This window comes from Clytia hemisphaerica, unplaced genomic scaffold (assembly GCF_902728285.1).
Source record: "Clytia hemisphaerica strain Z4C2 unplaced genomic scaffold, Clytia hemisphaerica genome assembly, whole genome shotgun sequence".
NCBI classification, from domain to species: Eukaryota; Metazoa; Cnidaria; class Hydrozoa; order Leptothecata; family Clytiidae; genus Clytia; species Clytia hemisphaerica.
In genome coordinates this window covers 1,099,988-1,120,171 of record NW_027104356.1, presented here as the reverse complement: position 1 = coordinate 1,120,171, position 20,184 = coordinate 1,099,988, and the positions used below count along the sequence as shown (strand labels likewise).

The window sequence follows — 20,184 nt, the reverse complement described above, 5'->3', positions numbered from 1 at the left end:
TCTTAAAACGTAATGTAGTTGGACATACACGAAAAATATATGCCATCAATAAACAACATCAAATTTATACAAGTTCAGTTTCCCATCAGAGCACCTTGATCATTTCAATGGGACATTCTTCTCTGACTCTTCCTCGCTTGGTTTTCGTTTGCCCCCTAAATCTTGCGAAACTATTTGGTAGCCCCAGTGTAAAAGAGATTGTCTTATGACAGGTGAAATGGTATAATTATCATAACTGGCGTCTGCTTTTTTGATTTTATTGACCAGGTTTGTTTTGAATCGTGATAAGAAACGATGCCATCGTCCGATTTGACGTTCGTCATCGTCCGTTCGACGTCCTAAGTAGAAACGACAATACCATTGGAACCAACCATACGGATCTTGAGCTTTAATCCAACCTTCAAATATAATAAAAAAAGTGAATTTGTGCATGGTTAAAATGTTGACTGCATTGTTATAAAGAAATAAAGAAAAAACGGACTGAAAAAGTTTTGACATTGAGATTGAACTGTTTTACTGATGATTCTATCTCTAATTATTCCCAGAAAACTTTTCTGTATATTCTTATATTTTTTCTGTGAAGTAGAAAAATTCATTTCAAAAAAACCTTTCTTACTATCAGGTGCCTAATAAACGCACATCGCTTGTTAATTTCCAACCCCCAGACCTTTGGACCAGTTTATTAAATTCTGAAAATATTTTTAGCTGTCAAAAAGACTAAGAGTTACAATTTCCAGCCCCCTATTTATTCCAACCACCCCGTTAATCAGGCACCCTGAAAATACAAATTTAAAAATTAAGGTTAGTGAGAAATAACGTGTATACCAAAAAAAGAAACTTACCACTCGACTCCCATTCTTCTAGTGAAGCTCCACATTTGACTTTATAAAAATTCCTTGATTTATCATAAGTTGAGTTCGCAATTGATAAACTTGGTTTCACTCCTTCAAACCAGTGTTCTGGAAATTCTTTCCAGCAGTCTTTATATTTTTCATTGGTGACGCCAGATTTGATTGGTCTGAAGTAGCCACCACCAAAGGCACCTGCTTGTAGTATCTCTTTTGGCGTTCGATTCGGACGGAAATCAGGATGGTCAGCGAATTTCAATTCACCTACAAAAAGAACAAAAAAGTTTACAATAAAATTTTTATTTATTATGATAACAATACTGGTGCTACGTTAAAATAGATAGAATTACACGTTGTGATACTATTTTGTTTATTTTCTGAGAGGATTACCCTAATATGATAATTATGTTCCAAAAACAAAACGTCACTTTTACACTCTATTCTGTGTAAAATATCAGGAAAAACTAAGGAGTGAGTCTAAGAGATCTTTCGTTGTCAGATACAAAGAACATAATAGCAGGCACGACGCAACGGGTACGGCAGGTACGGCGGCCGCCGTACCAGATTTTTACAAAAATACCGGAAGTTTTCCTCTTCGTCGGTCAAATCGCTATAAAATCGCTTAAATTTCCTCATTCGCCGTACCAGATATAAAAAGCTTCCGTCGTGCCTGAATAGAGCTGTTCAAAATGGAGATACGGATAGAAAAGAAATAGCTGATCATTGCTGGGTGGATGACCATGAAATGAATTGCCCAATGATGGGAGAATAATCTCTTGAAACGTAGCCAAACGTAAATTTCATATCACTGGATTGATAAACTCAAAGTTATTTAGACTAATGAAGGAATTTCACACAAAATCCAAAAAAAAACAAACTTTTTTAGGCTCTATTTAGCCCAAATTTGCCCTAAAATTTGTTTTTAGAAAATTGGACTCTGTCAGATTTTAAGCAATATCATTTTACATTACTGTGCAAAGAATGAGAAAAAAATACCAAGTCAATTGCGAGAAATATACATTTTCCCTAAAAATGACAAAAATGGAATTTCCCCAAAAATAAGAAAAATCCTATTCAAAAAAACTTTGCAAAAAATAAGGCTTCAGCCACTTCTTAGAGATCCCTCCTCTCTGTCTTTATTATACAAACAATCAGAAAAGGCACTTTTTGGCCCAAATTAACCTCAACAAAATTTTTTGAAAACCGTCACTTTTTGGGTACTGTCATGGGCCAATCATAAGAAAAGCTGGTAACAGACAAACCAACAAACAGAGGGACGGACAAACGAATGAACAAAGAAAGGTTAAATTAGAGTACCTCCGAATTAGCGATCTGGTCCTGGAAGTATGAAAAATTAGGGAAAGTTTGACTCATTTCTTTGCATAATTCAAGCTTAGTCATCATATAAAGATCAAATTTTGCATAAATGTCACATTTAACGAAGAAAATACACTAAAATTATTTTTTCCAAGAATCTTTTTCAGTTCTTTTTAACCAGAGTGTTTTCATCTCTCAGGATCCCGCTATCCCTAGAAATCCCCTCCAAGATCCCTCAAATTGGAATCACTGGGTTTGTGTTATAGGCACAAAATTTGCACTGGAAAAACTTATTATTAGTACAACTATAAGTATAAAACAAAATAATAATCAAACAATCGGGAGGAGTCAGGCAAATCAGTCTGTTCCTCTAAAGAATCCTGCATTGTTGCGTAATTTGTTATTCTTTAAACCATATGTAGTTAATTCCCGTGATAAACAAAAAGGAATGAATACATAGGGGTACAGCCACTTTCGGTGGGGGTTGTGGATGGTGACATTTGTTATTTATGAAATTTGTCGTTCTAGGTCCAAATCAGTTTTTTACTGCCAATATGTACAGAATTGTGTATAATTGTATATAGTTTTGTATATAGAACCTGACCTGCTTTACCAAATAAATTAATAAAAAAAAAAATTAATAATTTTGGTCTATTTTTAGTAAATGCAGGATTCCTTAGATAAATCCACACAGCCACTTTCGGTGGGGGTTGTGGATGGTGACATTTGTTATTTATGAAATGTGTCGTTCTTTTTGTCTATTTTTAGTAAATGCAGGATTCTTTAGATAAATCCAATTGACTGACAGGTATACATGGTGGCTAAGGGTATGCTTTTGAAAATAATAAAAATACATTGTAAGGGTGGGAATTTCAGCAAATCCAGGAAGAATTGCTAATTTTTGCCCTTAAATCCTGCTCTTTTTTGCTCTAAAAGAGTTGAAAATTTGAGAAAAATGCACTCCAAGGGTATGAATTTGACCTTTTTTTTTGCTGCACTGTAAAAGGCTTATAATGAGTACATAATGTATAGTGTCGGTTGACAAAGAGCCACAACCATCGACTGTTAGAAATAGTAAAAGCAAAAAGCTTGCCTTTATTAAAAGAATTGATCTATGGAAAAATCTTTTGTCTGTCGCGTTTATAAAGATATGATAAATGAGGCCCCCCCAGCGGTTTGCGTGATGGCGTGATTGAGACTTTTTTCTTGCGTGACGGCGTGATTAGAGATTTTTTTTGGCATGATGGCGTGATCAAGAATTTGGCGTGATGCGTGATAGGGCAAAAATTTGAGGCGTGATGCGTGATTTGGGCTATTTTTCGCTATTTTTTGCGTGATGACAAATTTTAGCGATTTTCGTGATGCGTGATGGAGAAAATTTTTTTGCGTGATGGCGTGATTAGGGGTGCCGCTGGGGGGGCCTCATAAATTATGCGCAAAAATCTTGAATCCAGTTTCTTTTAGCAATTTAGCATATGAAAAATGTAAAAGCGATGGTTATACCGCAATTACGGTAAAAAAAACTAACACAATATTGAGAGGGAATTCCTTGACTGAATATGACATCCTCACTAGCAAAAGGTCTATTAGCCCCAACTCACCACGGAAGTTTTTTACAAATTGCATAGAAAACAGACTGACAGATATCAAAGATACTTTACCTCTTTTGTTCCTTTTAGGAAGTTTTTCCTTATCAACTTTAGCTTTCTTTATTTTGGTTTCCCCAGCACAATTACTGCTTTTTCTTTTTAGTTTTTCAACAGATGCCATGATTCCCTGAACAAATGTTTTATTGAAATTTCTTTGGTTGAAATTGATTGAATGCCGCATAAACTAAAGAAATACAACTATTTGTTCATGAAGAGAAAAGCCCAAAGAACCAAACACTGGAGCCTGACTTGGTTAATGAGTAACAAGAAAAAAAGAAAGCTGCTGAATGGCTAAAATGTTACATCACATAACTAAAAGCAAATTAGCAATGGTTCCCCCGTGGTTTTTGTTTTTCTCTCACTTTTGAGTTTCTAGTATGAATATGAGATAAGATGTTAATATAAAGTATTAAATAATCAAGTTCAACAGAGAATATCTATCAATGAAACTCTAATATCAGGGCATTGAGCTGTGTCCCCCCAAAGCAAAATGTGGAAAGTAAAATTTGGGGGCTTGGATCGACTCAAAATTCACTTTCGATTTCTGAGTTCTAGGAACAAAAAATCGATAACGCAATGGGTTTGAATATCTGAACCTGGTTTCTTTCTTCATAAAAGGAAAAGGAATTAAAACTAGGGAAATCGCGATAGGATGTCGAAACCACTCATAAGAAAATGCACCAATGAACACAAACCACGAGAAATTTTCAAAGCCGAAAAAGCTTGCATCTACTTGCTGTGATTTGATTGGCTCTTTCATGATGTAAACAAGTGGAAGGGACAAAAGCTATACTTCAAAACATCACTTCCAAACTTTGGCCTGGGCCAGCAGCAAAAACTGAAGAAAACTTCATGTTTTCTTGAAAATCAAAGCTAACATTATTAATTTCTTACAAGATGTGGACAGAAACGTCTTGGCTTTACAGGGTATTTTCCTCCCTTTCAGTTTTATTGATGACACTGGACTTCAACTTTAACTGTAAGTATATGACGTCTATAGGTTTTATACATACTTTTTCTTTTCCGCCTCTCTTGGTGTTGACCGAATCGATACACACAGATAATTTGCATTTCTTTCTAGAATAAAAGTATTTGCAGGGGTACCATGAAGATGGGTAACTTTTATCAGCAGAGGCTAACATGCATAGCCCTCGAATGAAGGACCTGGCTGGTCCTTAAAATACAAAGTTAAATCAAAACAAAAATGGTAGATTAGATAGGAGAGACTTTCGACTAATGCTTCAGATGCATCCGGCCGCGCATATACCACGCGGAGCGCACGCGACGTGCCTAGCGCGTAGCATAGGGTTAGGGATTTGCACCAGGGTGGCGAAGCCACCCTGGTGCACATTCCTAACCCCTCACCCGGCCGGCGGTGCACCCACCCGGCGGTGCACACGTGTGGTGGCTTCTTCGGAGTAATGGCGATCGTAACAGTTACCCTAACTCGTCAGTCAGACTTATTTATATATAGTACTAAGACCCTCATATAAGTAACCCTAAATATCGAATTTTCGGCAGCCGGTTTGGCCTAGTGGATAGGGCATTGGTTTCGAAACCTATAGGTTCCCGGTTCGAGACCCCCTTTGGTCACTATTCAACTTGAAAAAAATTCTAAGTCCAGCCGGATGCATCTGAAGCTTTAGCCGAATGTTAGGAGAGCTGCAAGCAGAGCTGCATAGTTCATTTGTTTTGAAATTTTGCTGCTTTGATTGCTCAGTCATTTGATTTTTTTTCAACTGATGTTTCAACCAAATATTTGGACTTTAGTCTATGGTGGTAGCTTGTACAGTCAGGGAAATCCCCTCGATTGCGGTAGTAAATTTTTACTGCAATTGCAGTATAAACGTCACTTTTACAATTTTCATATACCGCAATTGAAGTATATTCAAGAATCAGCATTCAAGATTCAAGGACAAAACAGGCAATTTTTGTTCATAATTGATCATATCTTTTTAACACACAGACAAAATATTTTTTCCGTAGATCAGATTATTTTAATAAGGAAAAGCTTTCTTCTCGTACAATTTTTTATAGTCGATGTTTGTTTATCTTTGTCTACCAGCACTATATTTAGTCGTTATAAGCCTTTGAAGGCTAAACACAAATGAAAACTACCGCAATTGCAGTATACCGTAATCGAGGGATTTCCCTGCTGACTGTTGTATAGAACTCAGAAAGAGTTTGAAGACTTTAAAGAAACACTCTGCTAAACTTTCAAGGGTGTTTTTGGATGCTTTGAAATCGATCTTTTTGCTTTTCATCCACCATCTATCTTGCTTGGATTATACTGTATATGCAGATACAATGGTGTGGCAAATTTGTTGTGGCCAGATTTCATACATAAAAAAGTATGCAAAACCTATGTAAAAACATTTCTTTCTAGCGAAAGGTCTATTTTGAAGGGGCTGGTTCTGAAAGAAGAGAGAATATGATTTTTTCTGGTTTTCAAGAGAAGCAAAATTCTTCTACAAGATAACACTTTAATATAATACCAACTATACAACTTTTATATTAATACTAGTAAGTTGGTCTAATATCGACATCCCCCGTCTAATTCCGACACCCTTCTTTAGGCGGCAATCAGAAATATCTTCGTTTCGCGTCGCCCGACCGACTCTCAAAAATTGAGTAGAATTGAGTCGTTGAGTCGGTAAATTTGTCGGACTTTTTCTCAGACTTTTTCTGTCAATGACCTTTCCTTTGTTCAAAAATTTTATTATTGCCGATTTTTTGCGAGCGATTTCAAGCGTCGCAGCATTTTGACTTTGTTTATCATTACATGCGCCATTTTGGGGTTGGACGTCACAGTGTTCAAAGAATGCACTCCAAAAATGGTTGGAAAAATGGAAACCCGAAAATTTTCGAATTTTCCAAGATGGCAGATGGAAAAGGGAAAACGTCTATCTGTTTTGTAAGGAAAATTCTTTTGACTTGGTCATGCCAATTGGTAGAGTTTTGGTCCGAACCATAATTTTGGTTGGGTCAATTCAATCTCTGTAAGGGTCACCTTAGAGAAAAAGAGTCTCTGTCTTGAAAATAGTGTGCTAAGTGTGGTAAAGTAGTTCTAATAATATTGCTTTATTATTTTTCAGTTATTGAAGGAAATGCATCAGCAGATGTTGACCATCATTTAGAGATGGGAAAAAGGTTGTTAGCAGCTGGACAATTAACAGAAGCTCTTTCACATTATCACTCTGCAATAGGTAAGTTTAAAGGGATATACTATGATCACAAACTTTCTTACAAAATCCAATAATTTTGTTTTCTAATTTTTTTAAGTTAATAAATTACAATTATGTATTGTGTTATATGACTGCATGTAACATATCAAAATCATTTGATTTAGAGGGTGACCCTGAAAACTACATGACTTATTTCAAGCGAGCAACTGTATTGTTAGCCCTTGGCAGATCCAAAACAGCACTCAAAGATCTCACCAAAGTTGTGGAATTGAGACATGATTTTATTAGGGTAAGATTACTTTCTGTTAAAATATATGTTTATTTGTTTATTGTTTACATATACATTATCTGACACCATACTGTGCAGGGGAGGTTCAAGGTCCCACCACTTGAGAAATTGCCACCTCATAATTGACTTGAAATATTTATTTAAAAAACGCTCTATTCGTATCATAGACCTTTCCTTCTCTCATTTCAATTTCTTCTCGGGTAGGGCTAGAAACAGTAAACTATCGATTATATAAGTTTTTTTGATTCAGAGTTGGTATCTGATTCTTAATATTTTATTAACTAAGGCCTGTATGTATATTCCACTTGAACAACAGGCTAAAACGAACTCAAAACCAAAATAAAAATGTAAAAAATATCCAAAATAAAAATTTACAAATACAACAACAGAAACTTTTTTTGGTTTGTTTTCTCAGATTAAAAATACACTCTTCTCGAGATGCATATATTTATTGTTGTCCTCGTTTTCAAACAGATTTTATTGCTATAAAATTACATATTCACAATGATAATTGTGTTGTTTACACCTCATGAGACATTTTGAATTTCAAGTACTTTTATTTTAGAGTTAATGTTTGCCTTTTGGGAATTTACATTGGTTAAAATGTATAATTTCATAGCAATGAAATTTGTTTGAAAACGAGGACAACAATAAATTTATGCATCTCGAGAAGAGTGTATTAACGAGGGGAAAATTAAAAAGGTTTACTTAGTGAAAGTGAAAATAAAACAGTGTCAGGAATAGACCTTTTGCTAGTTACAATGTTGTGTTGAATAATTAAAAACTCCTGCACCCAAAACAATGATAAGTAAAATTCAAAGCACAATTTTAATGATTATGCATCAATGTGTCGTTGTTTCAGATTGTTTTAGTGTTGGATTTTTTTACTTATTCAACATAACTAGGAAAAGGTCTATATAAATTGTGCACCTTTTGAAGCACAACGTTATTGCAGTCTCAAAAAAAAAAAAAATTGCTCAATAAAGAATTGGAGATTGTTCAAAGAATTTTAAAATTACATAGTTTGGGGAAAATTGCTGCTTTGTAAAATTTGCAGAAGTCCCAATTGAACTTCTCTAGTCCCACTTAAGCCTAATTCCCTCACCTCAAAGCTCAGAATTCACAATTCCTCTCAATTTAGGCTAAAAAATCCAGGGGGGTTGCACACTATGGGCACTATGAGTAAGTGACCATGTTAATGATACACAAAATTTATTTTCAAATGACATTAAGATAGGATGCAGCATCTTTGTGTCAAACGTCTGTTAAATGTGTATGAAACCCACATTATTTTTGGGGCACAGATTTATATAGAAGTGTTGTCAAATATCTTGGCTAAAAATATTGTAAGCAACTTCCTTTCCCAGCGCTTCCAGGAATAAATTAAGTGATCATTTTTTAAAAGGTTTATGATGTCTGTTGTTGATACTTCTAACTTTTTTATGATCTTCAAAATTTGTGTTTTGTAACCCATACAGTCACACTTCATTGAACTTTCTTATATTTAGGCACGAGTTCAAAGGGCCAACATATATTTGAAGCAAGGAAATCTCGATGAAGCTGTTGAAGATTATGAATATGTTGTAAGAAGCATTGTTTTTCTAAGTTCAGGTCTTGGTTGGGAATAATTGCCTAAATTTGCGTTCAATATTAGGTCTGCTCTATATTCTGTCCTGCACAATACAGCCTTCGGTATTGTTGAACCCTATTAGTTTTTTCTTGTGGCCGCTTCCAAACAAATTTAATTCAAGTCTCACTTAATTTCGCTAGTTTGTTTTTTATTATGTCAAAAGTCACGCCTTAAAAAGCAGGATATGCGTAAGGGTCTCTGATTAATTTTTGAATAACAGCTTTTTCAATTTACTGTCTCAGATTCAAAATTCACCAGATGATAACGAGTCCCTTGAAAAGGTTTGTCTTGGTTTCCTGAATAGAAATGACCTATTGCTTTTTATATTCCCTAGTATGTGTAAACCCAGCAGAATCATGACATCTAATAAAATATAGAGGTTGATATAGATTTTATTTATTAGTGATTTAATTCTGAAATCATATCCAAATTCTTTTCATCTTCTAAAACACAGAATCACAGCAAATTCATCACCATAATATTAACAACCTGAAATTACTCCTTTTAAATTATGCCTTGCATTTCAGAAAGAGCTGGTGGAGCAGCTTAGGATGGATGTAGCAAGTGCACAAGAATATTTTGATGAACATCGTTATCAAGAAACAATTGATCTTTTACAAAGACCACTAGAGGTTTGAACTATTATAAAGCGTATTAATCTTACCTTACTTTAATGTAATCATGAATTCCATGAGAAAATTAACATCTAGGTCAAAATTTCAAATTCAGAAATAACATAAGTTTTCATTTTCTCTTGAATATACATATGTTGAAGTGTGAGAATCCAGAAAATCTTTCTTTAAAGTCCATTTTTCACGCTTCTGTGCTGGGGTGAAGCCTTTAATACAAAAAAATACAAAATTGCTTGAAAAAACCAAGAACTTTGCCAGAAACTTTTTTCATCCAAATATGATTGTATCAGTACACAAATCTGTGATAGAGTACTGACAACCATTATAGAAAACATATCAATAATCAAAATCTGCTTTGCTTAACTCCTATTTGTTTTTTTCTGGCTGTTATGCATGCCTACCCGACTGTCCGTTAGTCACATTGATAAGAAGAAAAGTTCCAATGAAAGCCAAGGGAAGCTGCATGTTTCTTTTATTTTTGTCTTAAAAAACAGAAGTACTATGACCATAAAATAAGTGCAAAATTTTAGCCCTAAAGGTTGAGTGGGTAGCTCACAAGAGGCTCATCAAGAAGTGTCCGTTAGTCACGAAAATCATCCTACCTGAGATGAAATTTTCATAAGATCACTTTTTCAAAATGCTTGCTTTCTAACACCTTATTGCAAACAAATTGAGGCTAAACTTACCAAAAATGAAGTATTTTTCCACTAAAAGTTGTTTTCTGTTAGTAAACATGGCAATTGTCCGTTAGTCACGAAATAGATTTAAAATTCAGAGTTCGGAGAATATAATAGACGGCACTCGCTTAAAAAACCATGTATTTTGTTCTTATTAAAGCTATTTTGACTATATTTACCCATTTCACCCATAGATATAATGTTAAATAGTCAATCCTTTCTTTGTGTGTGCATTTTACATTTTCGTGACTAACGGACTAGTTGTCATAATAGGAAGAATAATCCTTTTCCAAAGTAAATAAATAAAATACCCTTACCCAATTTGTCTGTCTTTGTCCTGATTCAACAAAGAAACAATGCAGTGCAAAAAACACCCATAAAAACTCAACAGATCTTTATATTTCAAAATTTTCAAATTTTCGAGATCTATGAACTTGATAGGAATGGTACCACACAGAGAAAAATGAGAATTCTTCTATTCTTTTAGGCTTTTGTTATTCTATTGATATAACATTTCACCTCAAAAGCACCAAATATAGGAATGGTTGGATTGCCTCGTCAGAATCATTAAAAAACCGTTTTGTCCGTTAGTCACGTTTTTAAATGTCTGTTAGTCACAGCATTTTTTGCCCAATTTTTGTCATATTTTCTTACTTTGACATTTTTTTTTCAAAATTAATTTTGAAACATAAAATTCAACCTTTCCTCTAGTGAATTTAAGCAAAAAACCCAACCTGTAGCTTTAGGAACAGCACTTTACAGCTGTTTGTTAAAGTGTCCCATTTTAGATGTTAATTTTTGTGTCCGTTAGTCATGGGCCTATTAATTGCAATTTCTGACCAAGTGAAAGTCAAGAGAAAAAGTTTTATATGGTTCTTGAAACTTTGACCCCCACTGATAGTTACCACACCAAAAGAAGTTTTATTCCTATTTTCAAGCTTGACTTCTAGCCTGCTAAACAGTGGAAATGTCCGTTAGTCACATATGGAATTCATGATGTGAAATATCAATGCTGAAAGAATTTCAGAATCGATGAATGTTGCAGTCTGACAAATGTTGGTTACATATTATACCTAGTGTGCCAGAAATGATTTACTCTCTTTGACTTGATATTACAGGCAGATTTTTCAAAGATTGTTTCAGAATCATTCAGAGGAAAGCCTAACTTAAAATTTGGTGTATTACTTTTTAATTTTACTTCATTGGTTCGAAAGTTATGTTCAAAAACCTGAAATGGCGATTTTAAAAGATGTAAAAAAAAGGCAAAAAAATTTCTACTGCCTACAATATCAAATCAAAGAGGGTAGCTTATTCTGGCACACTCGGTACAATGGAATAATTTATGTCTTTTAATAAAAGAAAGACCACACTTAAATCAGAAAGTTCTAAGTAAATGATATTAATCTCAAAGATGCCTCAGTCTGTCCTTTTTCATTAAGATAACTATTAATGACTTTCTAGTGAGAAACTTTTCTGCCCACTTTCAATAAAATTTTCAAATTATGTTTTCTATTTCAGCATAGTCCATGGAGTGTTTCTTTACGAGAAATGAGGGCTGAGTGCTTCCAACACACTGGCCAGTATTTCAAAGCTATTCAAGATTTAAAGTAAGTCTTCATATTGTAAAGTAAAAAGCACTTAAATATTCCTTCCTTCCTTCAATGTTGTAGAATTAACGTTTTATAGTTGAAAGCTTGAATGTCTTTCTTTTTTATGATTTTCTTTTATTGATTTGAGTATGTCTTTAGTAATTCATAACATAATAAGGTCAGCAAACGGAATTGGTTTTCTTTGACAGCAATAAGATATACCTAATGTGACAGAAATTTAAAAAGTTCTATCGTGGTATACTAATATCTCATCTTATTCATAATATTGAATGGATGTTTTATAGACCAACAACAAAATTAGTGAATGACAACACAGAAGCATATTTGAAAGTGAGCCATTTATATTACGCTCTTGGTGAATCAGAAGAATCATTGAAGTAAGTTTCTGTGTAATCACTATTTATTTTACTCTGAGAGAAACATATTCTCATATTCTCATATTCATGAAAAATACTTTAAAAACTCTTTTGTCACTTTTTAACAACAATTGTTTTGGTTTCAATTAAAGGGTAAACAAAAATCTGCAATGCTTAGAATTTTTGCATAACTTTTTTTATTGTTTTTAAGTAAAAGTTGTTTATTCTTTTCTTAGGGAAATCAGAGAATGCCTAAAGCTTGATCAAGATCACAAAGCATGTCATAAACATTATAAGGTAGTTAATTTCAACTTTCACAGCTGTTCCTTTGTTGTTTTGTTGCACTTCCACCCACAGTTACAAGCTAGTAACTGAGTTTTAATTGAGTTAAAATGTATCCAAACATGTTATTACTATTGTGCACTTGTTTCGTTCAGATGACATACTATACTGAAATTTTAATGACTCTTCATTACAGAAAGTAAAAAAACTGGTCAAATTATTCACAGACGCACAAAAATACATGGATCGTGAACAGTAAGTCATAACAAATAAACTTTGATAGATAAATCTTTCAGTTTAAGAAGCCTCATGTTTCATGTAACCTGGAAGAGTCTGGTGGGTACAGGTAGTACGTTATCAGGCCCTGATTTTTAATTTCAATCCTTAATTATTAATTGTGATCAACATTGAATTATTTTATCATAGCAGTAAAATTGAAATATTTGTTATCAGCTTATTTTTGTTTTTATTTAGTTAGAAATTCTGTTCTGGTTTGAGAGCTCACTTTTTCACTTTCATCCAGTATTTCACTTTTATCCTTTGATTTTTTTCAACAGATTCAGTGATGCTATATTCAAACTGAACGCAGCACTCAAGCATGAAAAAGAAAACATAAGATTTATTGCAAATGCAAAAGAAAAATTATGTACTTCACAATATAAAGTAAGAATTTCATCTTATTTCAAGATTTTAATACCAAGAAGTAGTAAGTTACTTAGTAACAAGATAAAATTTCGCAATTCTTTTGCATAAGAGTTTGAATAATTTTCAACATTATATTATCATTAAATATTGCCTACTTGATTATCTAGTCTTTAACCTTACTGCAATTTACTGCCTTCAACCCTTTCAGTTTCAAAGAACCTTTGAGCTTTCTCTCCGGTTTTTCATTGATTTTCCAGTCTTAGCCAAATATTAACAGTAATTTCTGTAGTCCAGTTTCATTCAATCATTCACTTTCTTTCAGCTTGGTGATAGCAAAGAAGCCATTAAAGCTTGTACAGAGGCAATAGAACTTTCACCACAAAGCGCACATGTGTATTGTGACCGTGCTGAAGCATATTTACTAGAAGATAATTTTGACGAGGGTATGTATATCTTGTTTATTTAAGTCTTACATGTAAACATATTTGAAATTGCAATACAAGAGTTTTGCTTTACTAATACATACAAGTTGAGCTGCTAATTTCTGATTATTTTATGAAATATTTTTTCATTATAGCTTTGAAAGATTTTCAAGAAGCAAAAACTATAAACAATGACCATCAACGGGTATTTCTTTAAATTCATTTCATTATCGTCATACAAAATACTCTTCTTTTCCTGCTCATATTCATCACTATGAAAGAAGCTAAATCTTTTTTAGCCAAACTTAACTTTTGTTTGTCTATCTTTTCAGGCTAAAGAAGGTATTGACAGAGTAAACAAACTGATAAAACAATCTAAAAAGAGAGATTATTATAAAATATTAGGAGTTAAAAGGTATGCTTTATTACTTTATTAAGGTATTTTTATATTTTAGACTAATGGGCTCACGAGAATAGCATTTTTTCATTTTTTCTTTCTTTTGTTTCAATTTTTTATTATAATTTTACAACTTTTTACGACCTATGACTTGTAAAAAACTGAGATTTTTTTCAACAAAATTTTGTATGCAGCTGATGATCTTCTGGACTATTTTGTTGTTGATAATCAATTTCACCTTATTTGATATCTTATATCTGGTCCTAGTGATTCAAAAGTGAACTTTGTTTTGCATGGTGGTGTAAACTTCATACATTCTATTTGTTTGGAGGGTTGCATGTTTTTGGGCTACAAACGTTTTTAAATTGATGCTCTAAACAAGGAGATCCGTGAAATTTGTTTTCATACTTCTCTTGATGTCTGTGTTTTCTTTTTACAGGAATGCTGCTAAACCAGAAATCTTGAAGAAATTTCGTAAATTAGCAGCAAAATGGCATCCTGATAAATTTCCTGAAGATGAAGAAAAGAAGAAAGCAGAAAAGAAATTCATTGACATAGCAGCAGCAAAAGAAGTTTTAACAGATCCAGGTACTTTTAATAGATCTTATCAGAGTTTTTGATTTTTCTAAAAAAGCGATGCATTGTGGGATTGTTTCAGGAGTATTACAATAGAAATCTCTTAGGAATTCCTCGAGGGAATTATATTGTAATGCTCCCGAAACAATGCATCGCTTTTTTAGAAAAATAAAAAACTCTGATAAGATCTATTCTTTTATCCCATTTATTTTACCCTGCCAATAGGATTTTACAGACTTTAAAGTAATGCATGATTTATGATTCACAGTCTAGCAGACTATAAATTTAAATATGAATTTCATTTGAAATGAAGCATGAAGAATTTTGATTTTTTGGTTGGTTGTATTTTTGAAAAGAATTCATTTTTAGCTCTTTGCACGTATAGTGCGGAAAAGGGTCTGACCCCCCCCCCTTCTTGGCATCCCCCAACCTTTAAAAATGCCTATCCCCCAAGGATTTTGGGCTAAATTTTTTATGGTAAAAAGGGAAGGGAAATAGTAAAGAAAAATTAAGTCTGGCAAATATAATACCACTTTTTAGTGAAAATAAAGAACTTCCTTTCATGCAGACCAAATTTCATAACAGTGCTGGAAAATAATCTACAATATTTGTAAGCCCCCCCCTTCTTAAACGATCCCCCCTCCTTGCTATCCCCCCCTTTTTAATGAAAATTTCTGATCCCCCTCCCCTTCTTCACTTTTTTGAAGATGTCATCCCTCCCCCTTAAGAAAGGGGGCGGGGGGGTCCGAACTATGTTAGCATGAACTTTATGTCAATCAAATATGACAAAGTTTGTAAAGTTGAGTTCAAATATTGAATGAAGAATTTTTTGCATTTTAGAAAAACGACAAAAATATGATATGGGTGAGGATCCTTTAGATCCCGAATCTCAACAAGGCCAAGGTTTCAACCCATTCCAGCAAGGTTTTGGTGGTTTTGGTGATGGCTTTGGAGACTTCAAGTTTCATTTTAATTAGGTTTTTTGTTGTTATTTTCTATCTTATTTAAAAATAGTTTAAAATAGTCCTCCTTTAGGCATAGGCAAGAGGTTCTAAAAGTTTGTGAACAACATAAGCTTTCAAAGAAGACTAAAAAAATTTTTGTTTATGATTTGAATTTATTAACTACTCTACCCAAACCTCTTGACTATGCAAAATGGTTGTCTTTTTAGCCTTTCACGCAAACTTTTATATCCTTGATTATTTTAAAAGACATGGATTTTTAGAACAAAATTTGTTGTGGTGTTTTTTAACTTTGTTTTGCTTTGCGTTTTCTATTTCTAGTGGTTTATAAGGTTTCTTCTAAAAGGTTTATAACAATGTGTCAGCTTGATTATACTATTCACACTTTTTGATGCCTTTTGATCACTCTTAACAGTTTTATTTTTTATTTCTTAAAATTATTTACTTCTGTGCAGTTTCCTCATCAATGTTTTTTAAAAGATAATATTTGTACCAAGTCTCTAGGCTATGAAATACAAAAACAAGCAAAACTGAAATATCAGTCCAATTTCTTTCTTTTTGAAACATATCTTGTTTAAGAAATTTTTTAATACCAGCCTTTCATTTGAATCTAGCAGCCTTTTTTTGCCTTTATCAGACAAGGTGGTTATAAATATTTTATTATTAAAGAAATCTGTGTTAAACCCTTTTTTCACTGTTTTGAAGGTGTTTTTTCTCAATAAGATGTTGTTCAATACAACATACTTCCTATTCAGTAAGTAGTTCATTTTTTCCCCTTCATTTTTGAAAATGGACATGTTCCTCTATACCATATTATTTCCTTATAGAAAAATAGTAGAAATAAAAGCAAAAAATGATCAAGATATCCACCGCAGGAGGTTATGATCAACTTGTCTACACTGACTTGCCAGAATGTAATTATACAGAAGGAGCAAACATTGGAATAGAAAGTAAGATTTGTGTTTATACTGCATATTAATTGATTTGTATAACAAAAAAAGAGTCTTAACCCTTGATAGAATTCAAATCAACCAATATAGGTGATCGTGGCACTATTCTACAGGAAGATGATTTTTTAACTTTTTCATTTTCATCTTTATTTTCCAAACTTATTTGCATATTTTACTATTTGATAATATCCCACTTTTGAATATATTTCCAATGAACACAAAACCGCCATTTCATTTGAATTTTATAACGCAATATTATTTTAAGACAGACTTTGGATAATGAAGATGATGGATAGACAATAATGATAATGAAAACGTTTCTTGGGGAATAACTTTGCTTTTGTTGGATGAAAATATCAAACTGCATTATCGTGTTTACTTTCAAGAAACTATACTATTGCCATTTAGAAATTGACAGCTCAGACTGTGTGGTAGTTGCAACACACGCATGTGGAGTCAATTATGCAGACTGTATCATTCGGTGGGGTTTGTACAAATCTGCAAAGGATCTAGTAGGCTGGCCAATCACACCTGGCTTTGAGTTCAGTGGTACCATTACACACGTTGGGGAGAATGTAACAGATTACAAGATCGGGGATAAAGTTGCTGGAGTCAGTTTATTTGGATCTTATTCCAAAAGGATCCAAGTGCCTGCTTACCAGATTCGCCATGTACCAGAAAACATTTCCATGTCAGAAGCAGCTGGATTTCTAACAGTTGGATTAACCGCGCATTATGCTATATTTGAGTTGTGTAAACTTCGGAAGGGTGATTACGTATTGGTTCACTCTGCGGCTGGTGGTGTTGGATCCATGCTGGTTCAAATGCTAAAGAATAAGATTGGCTGCCATGTTGTGGGTGTTGTTGGTCAAACACATAAAGTGGAGATGGCAAAGCAGCTTGGTTTGTCTCATAAACACATTTACATTTAAAGATCATAATATGGCAGATGGATGATATTACCATAATGAATTTGATACAGTCTCTCTGATGATAAGACCGGCTGCAAACAAACAGATCTGGCATAATAGGAAAATGTCCAACACATTCATGATTGTTAATTGTCTTTGTCTGGTTTTGTCTCTCTGATGCATATTAGATAGAAACCTTGGTTTTCTCTTACGAATTATGAGATAGGAGAAATAATTTGTATCTATTACAACAAATTTAATGATATTTTATCTGATTCATTTACCAGGCTGTGATGATGTGATAGACAAGTCCACTCAAGATCTGTGGTCAACCGCAGCTGATCTTACAGTTAATGGTTACAAAGCTATCTTTGATGCAAATGGTGTTGAAACGCTTCAACAAAGTTACAACAATCTTGCACGAGGAGGAAGGCTTGTGACGTATGGTAAGAATTAAACAGAGCATTCCCCTTTGAAGATACAGGATTTTCCTTTGGAAATACATAGGATTTTCCCTTAAGAATACATAGGATTTTCCTTTAAGAATACAGGATTTTTCTTTTGAAAATACATAGGATTTTCCTTGGAAAATAAAGAATGTTCTCCTTTGATTCAGACGATATTCCTTTGAAAATACAAACATTTTGCTTTGAATCCATACCGATTATCATCTAATGTTCAAATGAGTATAGAAAGTTTTGTGTTCTTACAGGTTACGCCACTATGATGCCGAAATCATCGGAAGTTAGTTCGGGAGCGATCAAAACCACAGATTGGATGAAACTTCTATGGAAGTATAAAACAACACCCACCTTCAACCCTCTTGATGTAAGTGATTGGATGTCCTTTTCTCTACTGACTAACTGCTTCAAAAAGGTGTTTTTAGCCGCTTCTGATTTGTACTTGAATAATTATTTTATCTTTGAGTCTATAGAGATGCTAGACATTTTCCGGGTTCTTTTGAGATGACTTGGCCTAAAAAAGTGTATAATGCGTCGGAGTCATATCCATTGAAGGAGAGCCTCGAGGATCTTTTCACTCTGTCTCTTTTTTTGAAAGCCAAATAAACATCATTGTAATAAACCGATAATACTTAGCTTTGCTTGAATAATTTGAATGATCTCTTTGAGTCTATGAAGATGTTATACATATTGTCTGGTTCTTTTGATAAAAATCTAAAATCTACATAAAATTAACATAGAAATTAACATAAAAAACATGCGTATTTGTAATAAAAGTAGCATGAAGGAAGTTTAGAAGTGTGTTTTACTAGACTCGTTTCTTCCGCAACGAAGAAACTCTATAAGTCTATCCCTAGAATCGATATATGCTTTAAGATATATATTTGGCATAACGTACAAACAAGGTTGATACTCGTAGCTTGAAATGTTGTCTTCCTTCACCACTAGTTACATGGAAAGCGATAAGATTTAACGTGTTTTTTTTATACAATATTTGTTCACGCTCTATCCGTTTATATTTAGTACTGTGACATTATCGAGTAAATATTTTTGACGATGTTTTCATTGAAAGTGGTCTTAAAGAGGATAAGTCCTTCCGGACTAACTTATAAGGATATTTATCATGTTTACTTCTACAAAGCGATTTTATAAGAACTTTCATTTCTACTCCATGTTTTCCCTTTCATATAAGGAAGCTCCTAAACAATTGTTACAATTATAAGCTACTCTTTAAAATTTGATGTTTCGAAATTAATTTAGGGAAATTTAGTTTTAAATTTCAATACGGTCCCGTCTAAATTTCACTTCACATCTTAAGGGCTTTTCTTGACGAAGAGAAGGGGGTGTCCAAATTGAGTCAAAAATTGTTGATGTTGTTTTTGTTTTTGTTTACATAGATGACGTCAGAAAACAAAAGCGTGATGGCGTTCAACTTGAGTTATATGTTCAATGAGAAGGAACTATTGAAAGAACTTTTTACCGGGCTTTTCCAGTGGATATCCGATGGATCCCTCAAAGTCGCCAAAGTGACGGAGTTCTTGATGTCGGATGCGGGTGGAGCTCATCGCGCGCTCGAGTCTGGTAGCACGGTCGGTAAATTGGTCCTGCTAACGGAAGGAGATAAACCCATTCAGGAAATGGAAGTTGAGGAAAATAAAAATGAAGGAAAAAATCATGTTGAATCAGACGAAACTAAGCTACTCTGATGAACAATGGTAGATTTATCGTTGGCACCTTTGCCCCCGCGTTTGCGCCTTAGTCTGCCAATAGCAAGAACCAATTTTAGCAAAATGAAGCTTTTGCAAGACTTTCTTAAACCTGATTATCGCTGATTCGTGATCCTAAAAGATGATAGCACACAGATTAAAAGTGGTTCTTCCACGAAAAATAAAATTTTAATTTTGATACACAATATATTAGTTATGAATTTTAGTTATGAATTTTAGTTAACACCTGATTATACATATATCAAGATAATGAATTTTGTTAGTATTCCACCTATTAGACTTTACAAAACTCTCCTTTGCAAGATAACAACCGCGACACATGGCAAGGTTTTTCAAAAAAGTAAAAATTGCAAATGATAGATGAGGGACTAGGGTGATCACTTTTTATTCAATCTAAATTTGATTCATTCCTTCTTCTTCGATTTTCGAAAACCACACCACTGCCTTACCCATGATTAATGCCACTTTGGTAGAACAATTTCACTGATTTGGGAGCATTACAATATAATTTTAGCGAAATATAATAGAGAAAATATGTAGTAATTTTATGTTTTCAGTTTTATAATTGTAAAAAATCTAGGCATTGTTGTTTGTTAATTTATTTTCCAAAAATATAAAGCATTTCATTTTTATAAAAAAAAGTTCGCAATTTGACCAA

General features: G+C 33.5%; 3 protein-coding genes across 3 annotated transcripts; 2 read left to right on the top strand and 1 right to left on the bottom strand.

Moving 5' to 3' along the window:
• Nucleotides 1–4,089, bottom strand: LOC136818249 (uncharacterized). Its single transcript, XM_067074625.1, has 3 exons — nt 3,827–4,089; nt 843–1,112; nt 1–398 (listed from the first exon to the last, which is right to left on the bottom strand). The coding sequence occupies exons 1-3, from the start codon at nt 3,993–3,995 to the stop codon at nt 100–102; spliced, it is 738 nt and encodes a 245-aa protein (XP_066930726.1). The 5' UTR covers nt 3,996–4,089; the 3' UTR covers nt 1–99.
• A 463-nt stretch (nt 4,090–4,552) lies between these two features.
• Nucleotides 4,553–16,013, top strand: LOC136818248 (dnaJ homolog subfamily C member 3-like). Its single transcript, XM_067074624.1, has 16 exons — nt 4,553–4,793; nt 6,910–7,020; nt 7,164–7,288; nt 8,797–8,871; nt 9,161–9,199; nt 9,446–9,550; nt 11,746–11,834; nt 12,122–12,214; nt 12,430–12,490; nt 12,672–12,730; nt 13,033–13,138; nt 13,443–13,563; nt 13,698–13,747; nt 13,875–13,957; nt 14,379–14,527; nt 15,356–16,013. Exons 1-16 carry the CDS (start codon nt 4,712–4,714, stop codon nt 15,490–15,492), a joined length of 1,485 nt encoding a protein of 494 aa, XP_066930725.1. The 5' UTR covers nt 4,553–4,711; the 3' UTR covers nt 15,493–16,013.
• A 289-nt stretch (nt 16,014–16,302) lies between these two features.
• LOC136818167 (uncharacterized) lies at nt 16,303–20,184 on the top strand. Its single transcript, XM_067074525.1, has 5 exons — nt 16,303–16,427; nt 16,836–17,330; nt 17,626–17,784; nt 18,051–18,166; nt 19,197–20,184. Exons 1-5 carry the CDS (start codon nt 16,331–16,333, stop codon nt 19,503–19,505), a joined length of 1,176 nt encoding a protein of 391 aa, XP_066930626.1. The 5' UTR covers nt 16,303–16,330; the 3' UTR covers nt 19,506–20,184.